This window comes from Atractosteus spatula, chromosome 9, assembly GCF_055471065.1.
Source record: "Atractosteus spatula isolate fAtrSpa1 chromosome 9, fAtrSpa1.hap1, whole genome shotgun sequence".
Taxonomy (NCBI): domain Eukaryota; kingdom Metazoa; phylum Chordata; class Actinopteri; order Semionotiformes; family Lepisosteidae; genus Atractosteus; species Atractosteus spatula.
The window spans coordinates 43,420,989-43,445,635 of NC_142714.1; the positions used below are offsets into that span (position 1 = coordinate 43,420,989).

Sequence of the window (24,647 nt, forward strand, 5' to 3'; positions counted from 1 at the left end):
GTTATAGAATAATATCTAATTGTTTAAATATTAAGATCTTCCAAACATTTAACACTTGTGACTTAATTATCAGGTGATTGGTTGATTGGCTGGTTTTAACAGGTTTCATCCATTTCTAAAGTAAAATAACAAGTCTGACAGAACCTGTACAAGATTTTCCTCTACCAGACCATAAAAAGGACAGGATATGTTTGGAAAATGACATTCTAATAACCGGTAGTTCTGAAAGAAATTGCAAAGCCCATTAGTCTTTCAAGGTTGGCAGAAGTAATGCCCTACTAATGCAATCCCATGCTGACAGTAGAGGGTAAAGGTACACATTGCATCAGCATAGACAAATGTGAGGCACTCTTGGCTAATCAATAGTAATTCTACTAGCTTGCATTATTTTAGAAGAAAAAATATTCACAAAAAGTATACTGTGACTTTACAGATGAGATAATTTCACAATGTACAAAACAAAATCCAATTGACTTTGTGTTTTTCAGGAGTACTTTTCCAAAGATGGAAGATGCTAAACTATATTCTTTCTTTTAACATCCAATTAACTCCATACTCAGTCATGAATAGGTTTCTGATCATTCATCAGAACAGGATTTGCACTTGGGGTGACTTAATAATTTTCTTCAGCCTTTATGTTTATGCTTTGAGACTGGCATGGTGTCATGGTGTCATAACATAGCACATGGGAAACTATTTTAGATGTACAGTAACTGGTACTTCCTTTTGATGATTTTATTTCTTTTTTAGTTTCCACAAGCACGAATTTGTAAATCTTGAATGTTTTAAATCTCAAGCTGTCACACTTTCTCGGAGTGATCAACACTATTTAGTATTTACTGTAGTTGCTTTAAAAAAATCACTATCACAAATTGTGATTTCACTGCAATACTGGTGATGTTCTCATTTAGTTATGGACAAAATCATATACTACTGCTGCAGTGTCTGCACTTTACAGGTGTTCGTCTTATGGATGAACCAGATTATTTTTAAACTAAACTGTGACAAGGCAGAGGTTATGCTCACAAAAGGTTTGCAAAGATGGCTTAGTGTTGTTACACACAGGGGTGAAATCTAACGCTAGACTGAAGTTTGAAACCTTGCTGCTATTTTTTATGATGTATTGTTATTTGAAATTTTTTTTTAAAGGAATGTTACAACAGTATCTTTTACCTTCTTTCATAGCTCATGTGCTAACTAAAAGTACTCTATATCTTTACTATTGTCTAATATAAATCTCACTGGCTCCTTGTAAAATATGAAATGTAGTGTTGTAACCTTGCTGTCCTGGCCAAATTTCCCCTGGCCTTTACCAACCATGGTCTCCTACTAATCTCAGTCTATAAATTGGCTTCATTACTCTGTTCTCCCCCCTCTGATAGCTGATGTGTGGTGAGTGTACTGGTGTACTTTGGCTGCTGTCGCATCTACTGTAGGTGGGTGCTACACATAGGTTTTGGTGGAGGAGAGTCCCCATGGCCTGTAAAACACTTTTGAGTGGAGTGTCCAGAAAAGTATATAAGTGTAAGGCATTTTTATTAAATTTAGAATGCACTTTAAAATACTCCTGCTCATGTCTGAGGCTTTTAATCTGATACCTGCTGATTTAGGTCTTTTTACTCTGCCAAAAGCCAGGCTCCTCACAACAGGTAAAAGTCCTTTCTCTTATGCATCACCACGTCAGTAGAACTCATTGCCAAAATTCATTACAGACACAGTTACTGCTGATTATCTTTTAAAACTCACTTAAAAACGTTCTTCTTACTTTTGACATATAATTTAGTTTTACTGTTCATTTTACTGAGTGTATCTGCTATGCATTTCTCTTTTCTTTCCTTTTACTTCTGAATATTACATGTTAAATTACCTGAAAACTGGTAAAAAATAAAACTATTATTTGTTCTTTCTAAAATTAGAACACAAACGCACATACACAAACATACGTAGATTTCAATCAGATCCTGTGCATCTGATGCACATAAAAAGCTGCTGGAAAACTCCTAGGAGAGGTTTACTATTTTAAAATTTTGCTAGAGGAGACAGACATCTCAACAGGGGATTCTCTAATTTTAATACTCCCATAAAATAAAAAGACAGTTCTCCACTTTTTTAACCTAAAAATCTCTGCATGTACAGTCTGTCTTTTTAACTACAAGGAAATACTTTTATTCTGTACATTAATTTAATAAACATTCATATAACAAATGGAATGACAACATGGTATGGTGATGAGGTACAGGATGTACAACTACATCAACAATGGTTGAAGCATTACCATTGTTGCATTACCTAAGAGTAAGAGTAAGATGCACAACCCTAGCAATGTCTTGCATGGCTGCCATTAGCAGTGGTTATCTGCATCTGCATTTTATAAAAGGCCTTTACATTTGTGTGTTGTAGGTAATAATGTAATGATAATGTTTCTTTATTAGCCCTATACAATTTTTTGCATTAGAAATTCATCTTTTCACATACCCCAGCTTTTCTCCATGAGACACAGACAGGGAGAGAAGCCTTGGGTCAGAGCACAGGGTCAGCCATTGTACAGCACCCCTGGAGCAATTGGGGTTAAGGGCCTTGCTCAGGGGCCCAACAGAGTAGGATTCCTCTGCTGGTCACGGGATTTGAACCAGCAACCTTCCAGGCACAGGCGCAGATCCTTAGCCACAGAGCCACCGCTCCACAGGTATAGCTGCTGAATGGTTGAAGGCAATTATAGAGGCGCTTGATCCATCTGAATTGTGAAAGTGTGATTTCATGTGAATCTCCTGCAAGTGCCTTATTATTGATGCTGTGAATAACACTATAACATCTCATAACTGCACTAATAATTTTAGGTGGGTAGCTGCGTCAGCATGCGTAGGCTGCAAAGGAACAAGTAATAGGTTTATTCCATGCTGAAAAAAAGAAGAAAGAGAACACAACGTTTCGGCCGTGGAGCCTTCTTCAGGTGTGAGAGAGACAGGGCAGTAGGCAGTTGCCTACTGCCCTGTCTCTCTCACACTAATAATTTTAGACAATGTCTGAAGAAATTTGACACAGTCTATTGGGGAATTCCAGCTAGAAGTGAACCCAGCACTTGGTTACACTCATCTATTCATAATCAGTGACATCACTATGTTTGGGACGGAGCCTTTTTTTGTTAGAAATTTATAGTTGCTCAATGTGTCTCCTTGAATATTGCTCAGCTACTGCATTTGTTCCAGTGAATAAACTGGGTCGATACTTTGCACACCCGTTGAGGGAATTTGTGATATGTCATGCTTCCCTTTGTCAGCAGCACATGTAGAAAATGTGTTGGGTTGCAGTTAGTACAATGGAGCAGTATGTGCAGATGCAGCAGTGTGAAATAAATAGTTAGGGGTGTGAACTCATGACTGGAAGCTTTTTGGTTTAATTCCTTAGTAGGGCACTATTGTTGTACTCTAGAGCAAGGCTCTAGAGAGCTGATTGCCTCTCCAAAATGCCATGCTGTATAAATGGATACAAATGTTAAGTTATTATGAATTAAATTCTCAGATGGGTAAACATTAAAACGTTATACATGCATATATAAAGTATAATGTACAGAAAAGGCTAACATCATGTCTGACTCCCAAGGCAAACAGTGGGAAAACAAAACTCAAGGTGTACAAGGCGTTAGTATCATGTGTTGTCATAGATAATCTACATATTAACAGTTAACAGTCAGTTAACAGTCAATATTCCAATTTTTGGCATTAAGGGGTATTTGTTCTACCTGTTATAACTCATGGATCACATTGGTTAGTTGGCATCAGGAGTCCGGTCTGAAAATTGCAGACTCTGCCCCTCCATAGTATAAATGCATAGAACACCTTAGCAGGCCAAGATGGAACCTGTATTTTAATAAACAAAAATGTATTCCAACCAGGACTAAATCCCTCTTTCTAAACAAATTAATAGGAACCAATTTCCTGATCCTAAACAAGTCCGCACTGAAATAGGAGTGAGGTTTTTAGCCAACTAGCTACTAGGAAATGAGAATTTTCAAACACATAAGACAGAAAACCTAGGCTGTTTTGAAGGAGGTAAACTCTCTCATGTTACAATCTTGTTGTGATGGTTAAGATAATGGATGATGGTGAACTGTCTGTTCTTCTGTTTATCCCTTTTTATCCTGTTATTCCATTTTATCCTATGATCCATCCCATGAAGGCTGGAATAACAACCTTCTTAAGATGGTTTGGCCACTGTTAAATATTGATGACCTAATATTACTGACTCAATGATTTAATAGTGAGTTAGTTCAACCGGGGTTAGGAACACTCCTTTGTTCATCTGTATCTTCCCTCTTGATTGCTTTCCTCATGGCTCAAGAATGGCTACAATATCCATACAGCACAACAATATCTATTGTTTCAAACTTTCAGAATAAGGCAACCAAGGTGGGAAATGCAACAGAGCTAGCACTCCTTTGTACAACATTGTCCTACCCTTAAAAATATTCTCCTTAACTTGCCAAGGACATTATAAAGAAAAGAGGTAATACAATGGGATAAAGAAATTTAACAGGCTGCTGCCTTTTCCTGAGATACATTTCAGTCACTACTGAATCACTATTTAAAGTCCTAGTTTGAGAGGAAACTAGTAGCTTATCACTTAAAGGTTTTTTTTCCCTCAACATGATTCTCCTTATTTACAGGTTTATCAAGGGGATTGTCAGCTGGCAATGTTATGGCAATCACTCTCTGATCAATATCCACAATATCAATCATTTTAAAATGCTGCTTCTGCCCATATGCATTATTATGTAAAGGTAAAACACTACATATATGCATTTCCCTGAAACATGCATTTTACCCATCACACATCTTGACAGATATTACTGCCAAAATTGTACACAAGCTAAACAAAGGTTCATTTTTTTCATTCATCAGAGGGCCTGAATCTAAATTACACATCCCAGCTTAAGGCTGAAAATTGAATCTCTTGTCTGTCACGCACCGGTGTCACATTTATTCTTCCTCAGCTTCAAACTGTTAGAAACGCCCATTTACCATATTGCTGTTCAAGCCATTTAAAATCAAACAATTTGTGACTTTTCTGCTATAAAGACACTGACCTTTTCTGTTCAATGGGTAATGTATTTTGTGAACTCAAGGCAAAGTGGGAGATTGATAGCAAACGAGGCTGGAGCACTGTGTTTCTCCACAGGCCAGGTGCACCATTTCACACCTCTCCGAAACTGCTTCATCATCCTGTCATGGCAGAAAGATTAAAAAAGGCAGGTCCCTTCAGGGCTGATCTACTGTCTAGCAGCCTGCGTTTCTCCCTGCTTGCAATGAATCCCATTCCTTTTTTAAATTTAAGAAAAACACAATCTGTGCGCACATGTGGTTAACGTTCCATCAGTTATTTCTTAGCCCTCGAGAAGGAGTGCCTCATCCAAGATTTGCAAAATGGCCTCTCCCCATTTTCCACATTTCTTACATCTTTAAGGTGTCACTTCAAAGATGAAGTTACTTAGAAAAAACTATTTAGCGTGGAAGTACTATGTTCTATTTTTTAGAAAAAAAGATTGTCTACTTCACTAAACTGTAACAGTATCCAACAATACCACCTCAATTTTCATTAAATCCACTTTATGCTGGTATAAAGAGACAATATCTAATATTGGACCACTGGTTGCTTCAAATGAATTGGTGCCAAGTTATGGCACAGGCACCATCACATAATCTTTTCGAAGAATTAATCTCAAAGTTGTTGAAAAAGGTTCTGTCCATCATTGATTTAAAAGACTTCTTCTTCTTCTTCACAGCCTTAGTCCCAGACTGTCCTGGGGTCAGCTGCTTTGGTTGCTCTTCTTCACTTGTCTCTGTCGAGCACATCTTCCTCACTCACTTCACATACCTCCATATCTTTTCTCACACAATCTATCCATCTCTTTCTAGGCCTGCCTCTTCCCCTGTTACCTTCCACCTCAAATTCCATTACCCTCTTTGTTACTTCCTCAACGTCCCTCCTCATGATATGATTTAAAAGACTGATTGTAATAAAAGATTTCACTTTCAACCAATTCAAATGACTTAAAAAATGGTCTTCCTCGGTTAGCTTTGGTAATACAAAAGAAAAAAAGCTTTTAAAGAAAGTAAATATTTCAAAAGTAAAAAGAAAGATTTCTTTTCACAAAACCTGGATCAAAAAATACAGGATAAGCTATATAAAATGTTTTGAAAGCATCAAGGAACATCCATTACTGCATGTCAAAGGAACTAGCACACACCATATTCAGTGTATTCATAATGACTTGGGGACCTTTTCACCACAAGCCCAGATTTTACACTCACTCTTGTCTGGTGACATTCAGGCAAAGCATTACAAAGTTCATTAAAATAGATTCATAAGTCTCACCCAAAAATACTTGGTAGACGATTTCAAATGTATTTTGTTTCTCATTCTATGGTAGGTCCTTAATTTCAATAATACTGAACTGGTTAGTAGTGCTTGACAAGTGAATCAGTGGTGATTAATCACTGGGGTTCACTGATAAATATCCATCAATCCTTCAAACAATTCAGGGTTGAAGGAGAGCCTATACTGATAAACTAGGTTTTTCTGGAGTAATCTGACTGATCGTCCCATTTGAGATGTGAATGAATCTCATATTAAAAAACCTTCAACTTATTGTTATTAGAAAATACTTTAGTTTTATAATTAAAACATGACATTCGTCCATGAGGTGGCCATTGCATTGTGATTTTCTCATAGAGAATCTTGTTCTGCTCTTTGCTGAGTTAATTTAATTGAGCTACTGTATTTCTATTCCCAGGCTTTGCACAGCATTGTAGAATCACTGGCACTTTCAGCTAAATAGTTTCAAGATTACCCTGTTACTGGCTTGTTTTACTGTGCTTTAAATTCTACTGAATAAAGAGCCTTGATTTCACTGTTCACGAATCTTTGTGCAACTTTTTATACAATTTTGATAGTACAATTCTGGCAACAGTTGCTTTTTAGAACCTAAACTAACTCTATACTGCTGAGAAATAAATATCTGTAGTTACAATAGTGTATGAAACATAGCAATAAAGAGAGATTATTTATGTTGTTCTGTGATAATTGTACTTATTGTCTGTCACACACTGTCATCGGAGTCTCTTTAGAAACAAATAAGTCCATATTAAAAAACAAATGTCACGTGCAATAAAATATACTAAGACAAAACCTCCACCTCTAATGTCCGCTACTTTTTTTGCAGTGCAAATAAGCAAAAAAATGAATTTGGCTTCACACACACATTGACATGTCAGATTTAATTGATCATCCTTTTGGAACTGAAAACATCACTTATATTTTCTGAATTATCTCTAAGACAAACCAAACAGATGTATCGAAAGTAGGTTAAAACCACAGGTAAAAACAGCAAGTATGTCACTTCTACATAACACATACTGTATGTGGCCTAACACCTCATGACTTTTACTTATTTCCTGCAATCTCTGAGCCTAGTTAAAAATTAATCTTTTTCCTTTGTATGACCGCTTTCACTTTTGGGTAACACTTTATTGAATTTGGTTGAAAAGTGGCCTTCATAGCCACTAAAAAAGATGTTATAATCAGATACATAATACTTTACAAGGACATGAACAAATTACATAATGTGTGTAGAAGTGGTCATGACAGTTGTATTAGCAGGATAACGTACCAGGCACTACGAATACGCTAAATCACTAAAGGTTTACATATTCACACAAGGATGGTAAATATATAATAATTTGTGTTATACATCTAATTGGATCACCCTAGGGGGTTCACAGACTTTTTCTCTGCACTGTTTATAACATGGTGGTGCCATGTAGGATAATAATAATATAATTTAGAAATGTGCAGTATTTAGTAAATTGTGTTGTTTCTAACTACTGTACCTGTACTACATGTTATGAAATCTAGTATAACAGAATCTTAGACCAATCAAGGTTATAATTAATATAAACAATTTTCAGGTGAGATAGAATAAATAATTTCTGTTTCCGAAAAAACTATAAGTTGTTAAAAAGAGAATTAAACACGGAGGGCGTTGTGTATTATCGGAAATTGCAAAAACGCAGTTAATTTCTACAAAGACATTAATTAAACCACACTGAAAACAATATTCTAGAATATTTTTTACTTTAATCAGGATGTGGCTAGCTTTCTACTGTTTTAAAATAATGTAGAGTTTGTAATGTCTCCTCTGTCAGTAAGAGTGTTTTATTTTAATGGGACAAGCAGAGGTTAATTCCAGTCTATACCACAGAAAGGAAGAAAAAAAAACATAACAGCTGTGAAAGTTTCTTCAGGTATGTGACTTACTGTCAGATGAAGAAAATCTGATATATTTTCTGTGGAATCCATTTTCAGCTCATCTTAAAAGATGTGGAATTTATGTAATACATTTGTGGAACATATTGGAATTGTGTTTAAAAAAAGCAGACTTGGAATAAATACTTCCAAAATGTTCACAACTATTTTAGATCTTCTTCTCTGTGGTTAACAAAAGAATGGCAAGATTTTAATGATTTAATATTCTTTTTTTTATAATTTTAAGGACCCCTGGTGGTAGCTAATGTTTTTTGTATGAGAAAAAATCATTTCCTAGCATACTCAAGTGTAGAATCACAAAATCAGTCTCAGACCAAGCTAGAAAAATGACAACCCTAAAAGAATGTCTGTAGGAGTTTTTTTGTCAGCTTCAGGCAAAAGACTCCCACTGTTTATTCTAATGGAACATGGGCCCTAGGAAATATAAAATGCATTTAAGCTTTTATTTAAGAGGAATTTTGTTTTCGTATTCTTTGTCAAAAGAGTTAATAGACAGCATGTCAGATGGCTTTGACAATTTTCTGTAATATACAGCTGTACCAGTGATTACTTAAATGTCATCAGACATCTGTTGCTGTGTATTTGTTAATATCTACATTATTAATGAATATATGTACAATAAGAAAAAAAATCACATTTCTCATTTGCAGTGCCGTCTAATTAGAAAATTATACAAACAAGACAACATAGAATGAACACCAACTTTTAAATTAAATGATAATGAAAAGGAAATGTGGCTCAGCATTTCACCTTTACATTATGTGTTTCAGTAATCTGTTGTCAGCTCTGAGTTACTCTGATTACACAGTGCCATATGGTATAACACATCTTTGACTTCAGGATTACAGCACTTCTCTGATGCTAAGCCTGAATCATTGAGCCATGTTCTTAGCGCTCAGATGCAGTTGGATGGCACATGCCTGTTATGCTTCAACAGGGCTAGAAAGCCTTCTTTGTTTAGCTGCAAAATTTTTAATCGCCTGTATTGTTAATGCTGTTACCTATCACAAAATAAAGATACTAAGTAAAGCAAAAGAGATGGATAAGTTAGAAAAAGCTGACACACTGCATAATTGGATACTACGCACTGTAATTTGGCAACTTCAAAATTTCATAAGAAAAACATTTCTTTAATTTCCCCAATCTAGGTATTACAGTAACATTTATTATTAATCTAGAACTATTGTAAACAAATTGACTGATATCAGTAACTGAGTCTTGAATATTTGTTTCATGTTTTATTTTAACAACTTACAAATATGATGTCTATAATACACAACAGCAGCTAAAAATAACACATTATACAGATTTTGTGAAACCAAGATTAAAAGTATTATTTTAATATATAGTTATGTAATTATTATTTATAATTATATTTTCTCTTTCTGGGTTTAAGAACAACTTTTGATACTATCAATAATGATATCCAACTGGAGGGCATTGACAACTAGTGGAAGAACCAGAGATTCCTAACTAATTTTAAGTGTGCTATATACTGTATTTAAATATTAAGTGACCTTGGTTAAAAAAGTCAATTAAATGTTTTATTTTAAAATGTATTAAAAATGTATTTTACTCTCTTAACCATGTCATATGAAAAATTTCATTTAATCATATTAGAACATAAGAAATGTTACAAATGAGAGGACACTATTCTGCCCATCTGGACTGTTTGTTAGTAGTAATTAATTGATCAAAGGATCTCACCTAGATGTCTCTTGGAAGAAGCCAGCATACAGCAACATGCAGTAGCTTGTTTTATACCTCACAGCCCCTTTGGTAAAGAAGTGTTGTTAGATTTACTTCCACATAGTTCTCACATATATCCACTGGTTCACGTCTCATTTTAATAAAGGCTGCTGGGTTGACTAGGATTTTAAATACTCGTATCAGGTCCCCTCATACTTCTCAATGTTCAAGGGTAAAAAGGTTCGGTTCATTCAGCCTGTAGGTCTTATTTTCCCTTGACCCCTAAATGTACAGTATTTGGCTGTTCTTCTCTAGACTGATTCAAGAGCAGCTGTATGTTTCCTAAAAATTATACACAATATTCTTATACACATTAGTATTCTTTATACAAATTTAACATAACGTGTTGATTTAAATTCTATGCTTTTAACTATATATCTTTGCATATTATTTTCCTTTTGAATTGTTTTCCCACATTGTTTAGAAGATAATGAGTGAACATAAATACAAAATACTTTTTCATAAGTAGCCTCTTTAATTCAGCATTTCCCATTTTGTATTCATAGTTTCTGTTATTATTATCTGCATGAAAAACCCAGCAATTGTGCAATTGTCTACTTTAAAAGTACTTTTAATTGTCTGTTTTAAACGTAAATTTTAAATAAAATTGAATTTCATCATCTGCTTCTACAGCATTTACGTATCTGTTCTGCAAACTCGATTGGTCACTATTCCAGACAATTGTCGATCACTGACATAAATTAAGACGAGCAGTGGTCCTAGTACAGATTTTTACATAACTCCACTAATTACATTACTCTAATTAGTATTCGTTCCCTGTATGTACCCTTTTTGTCTTCTATTTAATAACCAATTCTCAATCCAAACATAAGCATTTCCCAGAATGTCACCTAAAGTTTTAGAATTAATTGTTCATATTATATCATCATCCTTTTTGTGTAGCCATTACTGCTGTCGCTTGTTCAAAGAAGTTTTAAGTTGGTTAGGTAAGGCCTACCTTTTATAAATCCATGTTATTTCCTCTAGTGATTCTCTAGTTACATTCTTATAATAGTTTTCATTACCTTACATGTAATAAAAGTCAGACTTATTAGTTTATATTTATTTGGTTTCATTTTCACACCCTTTTTATAGAAGGGTACTATATTAGCAATTATTTAGTCAATCGGTACTACAGTGGTCTTTATCCACTGTTGGAAGAGTGGTGTCAATGGCTTCTGGGTAACAGATGTTATTTTCTCAAGCACAAGATATCATTAAGCCCTCAGGATTTATTTATCTTGAGAGCTTCTACTACCTGAAACACATCTCCCTCTTCTGTGCTAAAACTATCCAATACAGAACTTTGTTCTTCTGCTGCCTGAGGCACATTGTTGACTTCTATTTTTGTGAACATACAGTATGAGTGAAATACTTATTTAGTTATTATTTTCCTTTTTTACCTTTGCTAGCAATTTGTTGTACTATTTTTATTTAACTGGATCTGCTGTTTCGTAATCTTTTTTTTAATAAAACGCACCCTTTGCTTATATTTTTCCCAATGTAATAGTTGAATCAGGTGGAATACTATTTTTTAGCTTCTGACTTAATGATTTTGACTTAATAGTATTTTTTTCTTGATAAATTTATTCTGTTTTTTGCTTCAGGTAGTATCTATTTAAACTGTCGCCATCCATTTCCCCACTGCTTTAATATAATCTAATTCCACTTAATTTCTCTTAAATAGCCTTACCAATTCAAGAATTATGCTTAAATTTTGCTATTCATTTAACCTTGTTGAAAAAAATGCAATTAATGAATGTATGGGTATGCATGTAGTTTTATACTTCGTTTAAAATATTTCTATTACTGTACATCATCTGTGGACACGTAAATGATTAAAGTAAAGAGATTTATTCATTTTAAATAGAACATAAATAGAAAACCATATGTACTGTGAGATTCACTTAAAATGATTCTCCAGTCTTGTAATAAATACAAATGCTATTTTTAAATAGTTATTTACTAACATTTACTATCACCTGGTGCAGAGTACTTTTTGAAAACTTAACACACAGGAGAGTATTATAGGATTTACCTATCTTTACATTTATTTAATCTTTTATGTTATTTTATAAACTTATAACAGAAGATACCTAGAGGTCTGATTTTACCTGCTTTAAATTTTACTTATTCAATGGAAAAAAATCTTTTATCATGTACACACATTATGGGCTACTGTTACAACAAAAGAACTAATTTCACATGCACTGATGCTGTGTTTGCTGTTGTTGAGATTGATTTTTATCACTTTTCATCCTGTTTGTATGAATCTAAGTGATTAACCTTTTGCCTGTTGCCTCTGCTACAAAAAAGAACCACATTTTTTCAGCATCTCCAGGAAATATATGCTCTTTCCGACAGCTCATTTCTGTCATTGAGATTCAAAAATATATTTGTTCTGAGTAGGCGGGGGCTTTTGTTACTGTAGTTTACTTCGGAGATGGAAGAGGATTTGCTGATGTAGTTTTTTTAGACTTTCATTTTTGACTGATGTGTGCACTTTCCGAATTGTATGTAGGCAGAATGAAAAATAAAATGTCATGCAGTCTAGACCAATGACTTTAGACCTAATAAAACCGTATGGTATTCCTGCGCCCGAAAGTGCTCAGGTGCACCATGCTCTTTTCTGTGAGAGATAAGGTTTGGATCACTCTTCTTGTGTAAGCTCTGATAAACTCATATGTCTGTGCAGATGACTTTGCACAATACTGTATGTCCTCTATATTTTCATTGTTTTATTGAGATCATATTTCACACATTTGCATGGTGTGACAGCATGAACAAATTACACAGAAAATCCTGAATGTCATGTAAACCTAAGGATGCCATTACATCATAAGACAATTACATGCATGGCACAGACATGTAAATTTAGACCCTGGAAAAAAATTGAAGGATAATCTCTGCCTATCCCATACAATGCAATACTACGCAATCACATTGGAAATGTCACAGAATTCCAGCTTGTGTAACTGAGAAAAGGAGTTAGGGAATATGAAAAATTCCTATTGATAGTATTAATTGGAATAGAATAATAAAAAACATATTTTTTTAAGTAAAATGAGCAAAACTTTCAGTAGACGTTTCATTTTATTATTGATATTGGTTTTCAATGGAAATAAAATTGACACACTAACGTGCTTCTGTATTTTTTAAATAAGGAATTACACTTGGGGTACACTTGATTATGTATTATAGAATAAGGCAATTTGAACAACAATATATAATATAAATATACTGTAATATCATAAGGGGCTCATAAAATGCGATGACCTTCAGACTTCTATTCAGATATTTTTATTAGTAGATAAGCAATTGAATTGTGATTCCATCAGATTTCATTGACTGTTTTGACAAAGGATAAAATAAATTAGATCCCCAAGAGTAATGCCACCTACTGAACAATAAATCTGGATTCCATCCATATTTTAAGGGTACATTTTTATTCAACAAACTTGAATAAACCCCACAAAATACATAATTATCACATGAAAACATCAACACCTATAATTCTCCACATTTAATTTTTTCTCATTAGTGAAGGTAATTGCACCACTACACCACTCAGGAATTAATTATTTAACAAAACACACATTTTCCTATTGTTTTTTATTTAATGTGTGGAGAAACATCGAGAGAAGAGAGAATAAAGCAAAAGCTTGTTTTTCTTCCTCAATGCCTAATGTACGTTAATACTTTTAAAATTATTTCAACGGCAAAACACTTGTTTTTATAAATTTTAAATAGGACATGAATGGAAAACCATGTGTACTGGGAGATTCACTTAAAACCATTCTCCAGTCTTGTAATAAATCCTGGAATGTTAATATTAAATGTACTACTTAAGAAAGAGATGAAGGGAAGTTATTTTTGAACTCAATCTTTATTCTGATTGTCGACAGGCATTCTCTTCAACTCTCTTCAACTCTCCATGCATGTGTGTTCATTTTAAGTGCGCAGTTATGGCTACCCTGTATAATTTATGGCTTTTTCCCTCAAAAATCAAGTTTCTGTTATTGTGGTGGTGCTGGTGGGGGCTAGGAGTGGGATGTCCAGTAAAATTAATGCAACAGACATATCAAGTTATATTTAGACTGACTAGTCTAATTCTATTATGGAAAACGTCAGAAGGAATTCTGATGACCAGCTCTCTAAGGAAACCTCCTGGGAGATGTGTATACTGTACCTCTCATGATGTCTGACCCAATGGTTATGCCTTTGTCGGTACAGACCGAAAAAGAGTAATTTTTAAAAGACTGATTTGACCCATGGATCTCCAACCCTTTTGTCATGTTAAGATGTAAATCTACTGTATGTTGCTTGGTCAGAAAGTTCTATCGTGGTGTTTTATCTTAAGCCTTCTCAACTTCACTAAGAGTTTCTTAAAGCTTTTGTCCACACACAGTTGGTTCTCATCAAAAAAGCCTGATCCATCAGATTCGCCTCAGTGTCTGCATTCATGGATGATTGCGTCGGCCATTTATGCTTTCTCATTAAAGTGGCAGTGGCAGTTTCCATGCCAGTGCATGCTGATTGAAGCTGTAATTCTGAAATGTTCATGCCCTCTACATTGATTGTGTGGACAGCTCCTTTTCCCTCAGGAGAAGGTTTAGTATGATGTTTCTTGATTTTGGACCCCATGAGGTTTTGATAATTGGCCGTATAAACAGTAGATGAGAACTGTCACACAGCAAATACTAAATACATTTATTTTGATAAGAATGCTTGCTTAGGGACCTAAACGAAACCTCCTTCTGAAGCAAAAACACACTAAATTGTTTGTTAATGGAAACAGAAAAAAAATACTCTGTAACTGAAAACAGAATTTTAATTCACAATGCTTAATGCTGGATGCTTTTCTAAGGAACAGGATATTTAAAATGTCTCTGTAATTAAATACATGTTCACATTATTGGTTGAGAAGAACCTTTAAAATTAATTAATTTAATTTCCTCTAAATTGCATATTTGCAGACAAGTCTTCTCTCATGGACAAGCAATTTTCTGCTATGTTATTAAAGGAATAATTAATTTTCCTATTCTGTCCATGCTTACAATTGTTCAGATACAATTTAAATTAAACTGAATATTTGTTAAGTTATAAAAATGCATTTAGAACTAAAATGATGTAATCAAGCAATGGTCCATAAAATGCTCTATTTCCATTATATGTGAATTTACGTGCCTATAGAATACTCTCAATTTGATAAAATGTTTTTGTAGAAGTAAATTAGTTTTAGTTATTGTACGATTATGTTTTTCTTATACTGTAGGTTTTTTGTTGCAGGTCCCTGAGACTTCATTGTATTTAACATTTAGTTGACAAAAAATAAATTTTTTTTATCATCTTATTTCTTTGTGTCCAAATTTCTTTTGAAAATGGACAAATTTATATTATTTAAAATAAACAATTTTTTGTTCATGAAAAATTGAGACAGGATAAATATAAAAACACAGCAAATGTAGGTCCAAACACAGGACACTACCTTCAAATTACATGTAAAATATGTTTTTCTCTAGTCCACATTTAAGAAGAAAAATCTTGAAAATGGTTATTTCATTTAAATTAATTTAATTTATTTAAATGGAAATTTTTTTGTATATCACGGTTAAAAAAACAGTGCTTTGTCCTTATGTCTTTATTAATTGCTATGAGTGAGACCTTTGCTAAATTTTAATACATATTTAAGAAAGCTTGGCAACTAAGATTTAAATATGTCAATTCATTTCTACAAAACTGAGTTTTCTGATTAACAAGTAGAGAATTTTAACGGTAAATACAATCTAACATTTAAAATGCATTAGTAAAAAAAACAAATTGGAAAAATATTTCAAAGAAACTGTGAGCAGAAGACTGCCTTTTAAACTGGCCTGATCAAATTGTTCTAGGTGTGCCAATTGGTATAATGTGGTATAAGGCTTTCCTGAGAACTTAGGACAATCCGTGCAAGTGGAGGACAGCAGGTTCAAATCCAGTCTATGACAGTTGTACATCCAGTAACTGGATGTCCTCTGTTAAGACAAGTGTGAATGAAGCAAGACAATTCTATTCTGGCCACACAGCAGTGGCTTCATCTGGGAAGGTAGGATTGTGACGCACAAGCAATAGCTGTTGACAGAGTAACATAAACTCAGATTCTGCCAATATAGCTTGCAAAAAGACAGTTTGGGGTGTCTGAAACAACTGGAATATAATTTGAGGAAGGAAAGTTTATATTTTATAGTTTATAAAGTTTATATATTGTATTTTATCTTGAATGTGTACATTTCACAGCAGTTTTTACACCTTGCTTTCTTAAATCCCAATGTTTGTCCTGCGAAACTTTGTGGTACAGTATAAAGGCAGAGGTGTTTGGCTTTGGTTCACTCTGGGCAGTAAAGCATTTTATTTTTTTGTCCTGAATTTTCTGTCAGTCTGTCAAACAGTTATTCAAAATTATACATAAGGTTTAGATGAAAGAATGAATACATCAATAAATATGATTTATTCAACATTGCTTGATCTAAAATACAATGGGGTGATAAATAATAATCCAGTATCCTTTAGACGTCTTAATTTTCCAAAAGGTACATAAAACAGGCCGCTGTTAAACAGTCCCACATTCTTTTGAAAGTCCCAAAATGCTTATTGTAAAAGGGCATTTACACCAAATCAAGTAGTGATAGCAAAATCTCCAGGCATTTGCAGTGACTTGTCATATGATATTGATAACATTTGTTTCTTAGATCAGCTGATAATGAAAGAGGTGTTTCTTAATTGAAATTCTTCATCAATACTAGTATTTTACCACCAACACTATTTCCACTACCACTTCCATCTGCAATTAATAATAATTATACTTATACCACTGTTAAAAATAAAGATGCTAACAAATAATGGTGCTTGTAAATCTGACCAAATCAATTAGAATCACAACACAAATGTTGGCGGCTCAGGATTTGCATTACATTCATTGATTAATTTGCTCAGTGAAAAAGGGGAATTGGAAAGACTTTGGAGGGCTCCTAAGCATTCATTGTTCTGAGTGTTGTTCAAAACAAACCCGGGTTCAGGAATCCTGGCTTTTTGGTCATGTGTAAATAAGATCTTGTAGAAGACATGAGCAAAGGCAAAATCAGAGAAAAGCATCCAAAACTGTTCAAAGTTTGCAGAAATCTGATCATGCAGATGACTTTAAACCTACAGCTAATTAGCTGTCAAAGTTAATGCTGCACTTCACATGGATTGGAGTCATTGTTTTACAATCCAGGCATTCTTTCAAACTCCTTGCTTATACTCTTCTTGTATATCCCTGCCAACTGACAAAGCTTTGCATTAAAATTCAGAATTAAGTGACAGAACTATTTAATGCTGATCACATGAAGCTGAGCAGTGGGAATTGACTTTCAGCTTTTTTGTTTTTTTTTTGTTTTAATGCCAGCTATCAAAGTGGGCTGGGAAGAGATTCAAATGGGGTTGAAGTAAGCCTGTCATTACCTTACTCATTTCTTCCTTAGGCTGTCTCATTTGAAAAATTGCAGAAAGTGTGTCAGGCAAGAGATTACCTGAAAACAATGCAATAATCTTTAATGTATTCTGCTATCACTAAAGGGCATTTCAGTTAACAGCTCCTGCTTACCGAGCTTCAGCAGAGTCGGCTATGCTTGACTGAACCACTGCTGTTTGTGCAAATCTCAGGTGTGTGGGTGACAGTCTTGTGTCACCTCTTCTTGGTATTAACATCAAAGGGCTCCAGTTAATATGCCACTAATTTATATCACTCCAGGTTTAAGAGTTCCCGGGATTAAGTTTTCATAAATGTGACTTAAGCTACCCTGAGCTGGCACTGGGAGATAACTCTTTTCTCAGCTCAGATAAGATTTTTTTTTGTTTTTTCCACACAGTCATTCTTTCCAAGGACAAGCAAAGTGCTTCTGCATTTATGAAACAGGAGCAGAAATCTGTCACCAGACACTTCTGCTTTCTAACCTACTTAAGAAGTGCTCATTAAGAGTGTCACCTGAGTCTGAACCCATACTATTACAAAGTACATGAGTTAGTCATTGACCTAGCTAGGTCTAATGAAAGATCAATACTCAAACAGAAAAGTACTAAGGTGTGGTTTTACATTTTTTTTACGTCTTATGATTCCAGATTAAATTAAATAAAGGGGTCATATTATGGTCCATATTAACATATCTGTGTTAGGGGAAGACAATCTGTTATCATGTCTCACAAAGATTGATAAAGGATTTCTGATCTTGATTTATTATTCATTATGAATTTGCTCTATGCAGGGGTAACATGGTGCCACAGTGTTTAGCACTGCTGTCTTGCAGCTCTGGAGCGCTGGGTTCAATTCCAGACCTGGAGTGCTGTCTGTGTGGAGTTTGTATATTCTCCCCATGTTCACACAGGTTTTTACTGGGTGCTTCGGTTTCCTTCCAAAGTCCCAAGACATACTGGCAGGTTAATTGGCTTTTGGAAAATTGGCCCTGGTGTGAGTGTGTGGTTAGTCTGTGTTTGTGTGTGAGTGTGCCCTGCAATGAACTGTCATCCTCTCCAGGGTGTATTCTGTCTTGCGCCTGTTGCTTGTCTGGACAGACACCAGCTCACAGATTGGATGAAGAGGTTAAAAACAAATGGATATTCTAAGTTGGACCCCAAAACATAATATACAGAGCATCAGGAGATAACTGCACTTATCATTGTAGAATGTACAAATTACCAGGGAAATGACTCAATATTTTTTGTATGAACAGACGTGACATATGTAAATTCTTTCTGTTAATTTACGTGTCATAATTTAGCACTGTTCATTGCCACTGGTGTAGGGCAATATAACTATACATCTGCGTTGCATGCTTTGCACAAAGTTGCAGATGCTGTACTTACTGTGAGATTCTTTCCCATTACTCTTGTAGATTCTGTGGATGTCACTGCATGAGGACATACATTGTCCTGATAGAATGTCATCATGTCAGAATGAACCAATATGAAGGGCAGCAAGTGAGAATCCAGGATTTGATCAGTGCAGGTTGGTGTTGTCAGGTTACCATCAATCATTACAAATGGAATTCTGTAGAGATTAGACACTCCTACCCAGACCTTTGATTGGTCTCATGTATTGTTGTGTACATTTGCGCCACACTCACTGACATCTATCAAGAGTGGTTTACTCATTACCTTGATTCAATGTTAATGTTGACTTGGCTCATGCTCATGTTTTCACCTGAGGTGTTGCGCTAAAATACTGGAGGCACAAAGGCATTACTCAAAGTATATTGCTTCCTTTCTGTTTACTTCTTGGCTTCACTAGGCTTGGTTTCAAGAGGTTAAATCACCTCTAATGCTCAACTCTTTCACTTATGAGATGATGCATATGCAACAAAGCCTGTCGAGTGTATCAAAGTCAGTCATGAGTGATTATTTAGTCAAAATGACAAAGGAGCATTTAATCAATATTTAGAATCTGTGCACTTTATATTTCTAAAAATACACATGCATGAATAGACTAATAAGTTAATTTTGATTATCAATGTATATAACACAAATATAGCTTTGGTATTCAGCTATCTAGCAAACATGAAAGGGCAGAAAAAAAGAACAAATTAGAAACCATCTGTCTGTATTATTCAAATGCTCTTCTGTCAATCAGGAGTGCTGACAGATTGATAAAGTAAGACTGGTGTCTCCTCTGACAGTGACTGAATGCCATCTAAAAACCTGCCAGCATTCGTAATTGATTCACTGCTTGATTTAGCAAATAGTGCATGAATGTCATCTTTCACAATCTATCTCCTGCAATACCTTGTCTTAACACTATTTATGAAAAAAGTTCACCTTCCAAAATCTTTGGTCTGAATTGAGGGCTGGTTTAATTCTTTTTCTAGCAATATTAATTGTCAAACAAGCTGGAACTGAAGATTATTTAAAGGGCACAATCATAAAACAAAAAAACGTATGCCACTCCATGAAACTGCAAAATGTAAACATTTTATTTTATACTCTAATGGTATAAAGCACCGTGCTCAAATTATAATGTAAGTCACATATTCCACTAACAGAAGACTACAGAACTATAATACTGTTTTTAAATCGACAGAAGGAACCTTTTCTTATATTCACTGATATAAATTAATGGAAATATATATTACAAAATACAAAAAATTACCAGAAAGTAAACGTTCTAAAAACAGAAGTATCAGTGTTCAGTCCTAGTTTTTATGATACTATTACCTTTTAGGTAACTGCAACATGTATTGAATAGCAATGGTAATGCAAGTTGTCTGTATAAATAACTTTGGATTAATTAAAATGACTTAAATAGAAAAAGAAATGGATTTATCAGGGTCAGACTGGAAGGTAACATGTTGCTGGATGGACAAGTAAGAGATGAATCAGTTCATCACTAATCATCAGTGACTATACAGGCTTCCAAATTTACTAAGAAAACTTAATGTGGCTGGAAGGTTGCCGGTTCAAATCCAGTGGCTGGCAGAGGAATCCTACTCCGTTGGACCCCTGAGCAAGGCCGTTAACCCCAACTGCTCCAGGGGTGCCATATAAATGGCTGACCCTGCGCTCAGAACCCAAGCTTTTTTCTCCCCGTCTGTGTGCCTGTGTGTCTCATGGAGAGCAAGCTGGGGTATGCAAAAAGACAAATTCCTAATGTAAGAAATTGTATATGGCTAATAAAGTGATCTTATAATAGCTGGTGTTTTAAGAGTCCAGGCATGAGGTGCAAATATCATGGTAGTTGTCTTCAAAGCTACAGTAGACCCCAATTTTTTTAGCATTTTCTAAAAGCAAAAATGTGCCTTGAATGGGAGGTTAATAGGGTATGAAAGCATTTATCAAATGTCAAATTTTAGACTTTTCTCTCTGTCCTTGTTTTCTCTTTGTTGTGAAAACGGATGTTCTCTCTACTGAAAAAAAAGGGAAATGTAACGCCTACACTTGATTAAAAAATAATTTCCCCTCAGAAACACCACAGTAATCTTTTTTAATATCATATGGAAAAAATCATGTCTATGACGCAACTATTTTTTTGTATAAGTATTTAAAATTTCATCAGCATAACATATTACTACTCACAGTAAAGAAAGCAAACAGCATAACCAGGATTAAGAATGTTCCCAAAGGCCTTGTTATCAGAATCACATTCCATTATGCAGTAGCACTGGTTAGAATTTACCTATTAATTAATTTAAAAAATGCAAAGAATTCCATTGCAGCTCTTAAAGACATACTGTATTTCTGCAGTTCACAACCATTATTCAAGTTTTTTTTAATCGGTCTTCTTTTCAAAAATAACTCAAATCAGGACCGCAAACAAACATAACATGACTCAATATCTGGAAATTCTCATAAGCACCTTCCTGAAAGCATGCTCTTTCTCATAAATAAACCACATTCAGAAATTATCTAGATGTGAACAAACAAACTTGTTGTGACTGGTACTAAAATTAACTGAAAAACACTTTGTAAAAGGTTAAATTACCATTACATTGGACCACAGGGAAAATTTCAATGTTATTATATAAGAGAATGTCTTGTCTGGATCTTGGTCTGTTGCAAAATCACAAGCTCTATGCCCATTTTGCATCTGAATAGGAATAGATGGAAACTCTCCCTTCCCACCCTTGTTCCCCATAACACACTTCTTTTATAAAATGTATTAGAGAAGGCAGTTATAGAGAATAGATTATAAAAAATAAGAAAAATTGTACAGAAAACAACCTCCACAGAGGTGACAATGACAAAGGATTGCTAAGGCCACACAGCCTAGGGAGCCATAAAACAGTTCTGATATTTTTTGTACAGTAGGGAAACTGGATTACCGTGGGATGAGTAAGAATGCCAATACTCACAAAGGCTACTGTAAAGTAAGCATGAACTAAAAAACTGTCATGGGCCAGTTGCATTTGTATCAGGGACATATAGACATTGCAATATGCTACTTAAACTGGACAACTGGCATGACTTTAACCCACTTAGTTACAGCCCTTGTCCAGCTAGTCCAAATGTGTCATCCTGGACTTGCTCAGGCTTGAAATAAGCTATTATTGAAATACAGGGGCACTTTTCTGATACAGTGTTTTGGAATTATTATTTTTGTGAAAAGGCTTTATGTTTGCGGCCAAAATTCTTTGTGTCATAACAGCTTTCCTAGTCATGGTACTTCAAATTCACATGCCAATTGCATTTATGCACTTTTGTTCTTCACAGCGCGTAATTTGCTACCCACATCAACCTGCTTCTCCTTTCAAAATGTGGATTTGTGCCCCCTCACATCTGTTGTCGTACTACAAATGCATGAGTCAGTAATAGGGGCTCTGGGAAAACACTTTGCTCAAAAGAGAGCGGCAGTTGCAGTATGTTACTACGTGATAAAGGCATTACTCTTCCACCTTTGGGCTACGGGACCTCAGAATTCTGGGCTGACTGAATCTGAATCCATTTTGATCTTAAATGGGTCTGTGTGGTGCAAGCTAAGCTGCTCTCTGCCCGGTTTTGAGCAGATAAGGGGTCTACATAACAATAATTCTTGGCATCAAAAACAGACGTCTGTCCTCATAGAAAGTAGCTAAGAGATAAATTCATCCTCAGTTATTTGCTAGTGTTATTCTGAACCTCATTTTTAAACACATTAGCTGTTTAAAAAATTCACAGGATTTTTGATCCTAGGCAAACTTAGTGACTACTTGAACTTCAAAGCTGGAGAGATTTGAGGATTTGGACATCAATTGGCTAAGGCCTCAAAAATTAATGACATTACAAAGACTTCCTTCAGACATACTTATGAAACTCAAATTATTTTCTAAAAATGCTTCACAGTGAATCATTGAGACTCTTTGTATAGGGTCTTTTATTTTCTCATTTCTGTTTGCCACTATTGCTAAAGGACTTACCTTATCTGCAATTTTAGTAATTAAATCCTATGCTAATTACGTGTCTGAAAACAAAACACTTATTAATACTAATCATGGAAAGACGTACATTTTCTTTTTTAATTACAAATTTTCTTCCCACTGAGACTGTTCTATGGAATTGCAAATGCCAAGAAGAAAATGAAAAAATGAAAACATAAACGAATGCCTTCGATGGAATTTTTTAGATATTGTATTTGCATTGTGTTGCACACAGAGAATGCTAAAATATTTGCTTTCAGCCTGGAATATTTTTTATGAAAGTGACAGAAAAATTATCTTATAGGGCTCATATGACGTAGAAGCAGAACAAAACATGTCTGGAATTACTTTGTAAGGCTATAATGTATTATTGTGGTAGATTTTATTCATTTTCATTAGGGCGTACAAAGGATGCTTCTGATTTTCAAGTATTCTGAGTACAGTGCCATTTCCATGGTGCTGTGGTTCCAGTCTAAAGTGATAAGTCATCAACATGATGTATCATGAGAGACAAGGGTTACCATTTTTTGTTTTATTGTATTACTTCAAAATACGTAGTTTGCATCTAGTTTTGTTTAACGTATTTAAACATATTTGTTTCTACCTAAATATGAGTACTATTGTTTTTCTTCAACCTTTTTATCTTTTCATTTCCACATTTCCACCACGAAAAAGCAGACTGTCTGTGCTTGGCAGACCAATGAGTTATTCATCATAGCAATATGGTCTGAACTGCACTGAAGCTGGGCTTTGATCAAGATAACAGCAAGCTATTTACCATTGGGAGAATACATAAATGAAAAACAACCACCACCTCAAATCTCACTTTCCACACCTACTCTCTGTTCAGTAGAAACTGTAATCAGTGCTGCATTTGTGTATGAAACTTTTGCAGTATAAATAGGACTGCCATTTTCCCAAACACATTTACCCCAGACAAAGTCGCTGCAGACCACTAATCTAAGGAACATCTCATGCACACATTATGATTTAGCCCAATTCACTTAAACTTTTAAAATGTGTCTAACTAACTATGAAGAATTCTGTGGCAGACTTACCTCTAGGATTGTTGAGAGAAGCTTCTGATGCTTTTCCCCCATCTCCACAATGACTCTGATCAAAGGGAAGGCACTGTTCACCAGTTCCAGCCACCAATTCAAAATTCCTAGCCAGATCCTTGGGCTCAGCAAGAGACTTCAGTCTGTAGACCTTTCTGCTACTGGTGTCTGACAGATACAGGAATTCATTCACTGGGTCCATAGCCAAGTAATACTTATGAGCTGGACTTGTGCTGGATAAAAAAGTAAAAACATCCATCATCACTATCATAATTTTATTGTGAATCATTAATGTTATTTTTCCTTAACTTCTTTACAATTTAAGCTCTTTTATACTTCATAGCTAGGTATGCAGGAACCTGTGTAAAACAGTGAATAAATGAACCAAGCCTTAAAACCTTTTATGTTTGTTCCACACAAGAACACAAAATGAAGACAGATTTGTTTCTAAAATAATCACGATATCAGAGAGTCTATTTAATTCAAGGCTTAAACCTCTTTTTGTTAATGCAACAGAAAAAATACATTTGCTTATTGATATGAAATGGAAGTTGGTACACATATTGCATTACTGCTCCCTGTTTTATCAGAGACTTGTAAAATGTCCATTAGTAGACATTCC

The 24,647-nt window shown here is 34.7% G+C and overlaps 1 protein-coding gene across 1 annotated transcript in view; it reads right to left on the reverse strand.

Moving 5' to 3' along the window:
- The window catches only part of tenm1 (teneurin transmembrane protein 1), a 214,199-nt gene that overhangs the window by 32,726 nt on the left and 156,826 nt on the right, over positions 1-24,647 (reverse strand). Inside the window, exon 21 of the mRNA XM_088925605.1 lies at positions 24,026-24,258. Within this exon, the coding sequence (XP_088781731.1) occupies positions 24,026-24,258 (233 nt within the window). The remainder of the gene's footprint in view (positions 1-24,025; positions 24,259-24,647) is intronic.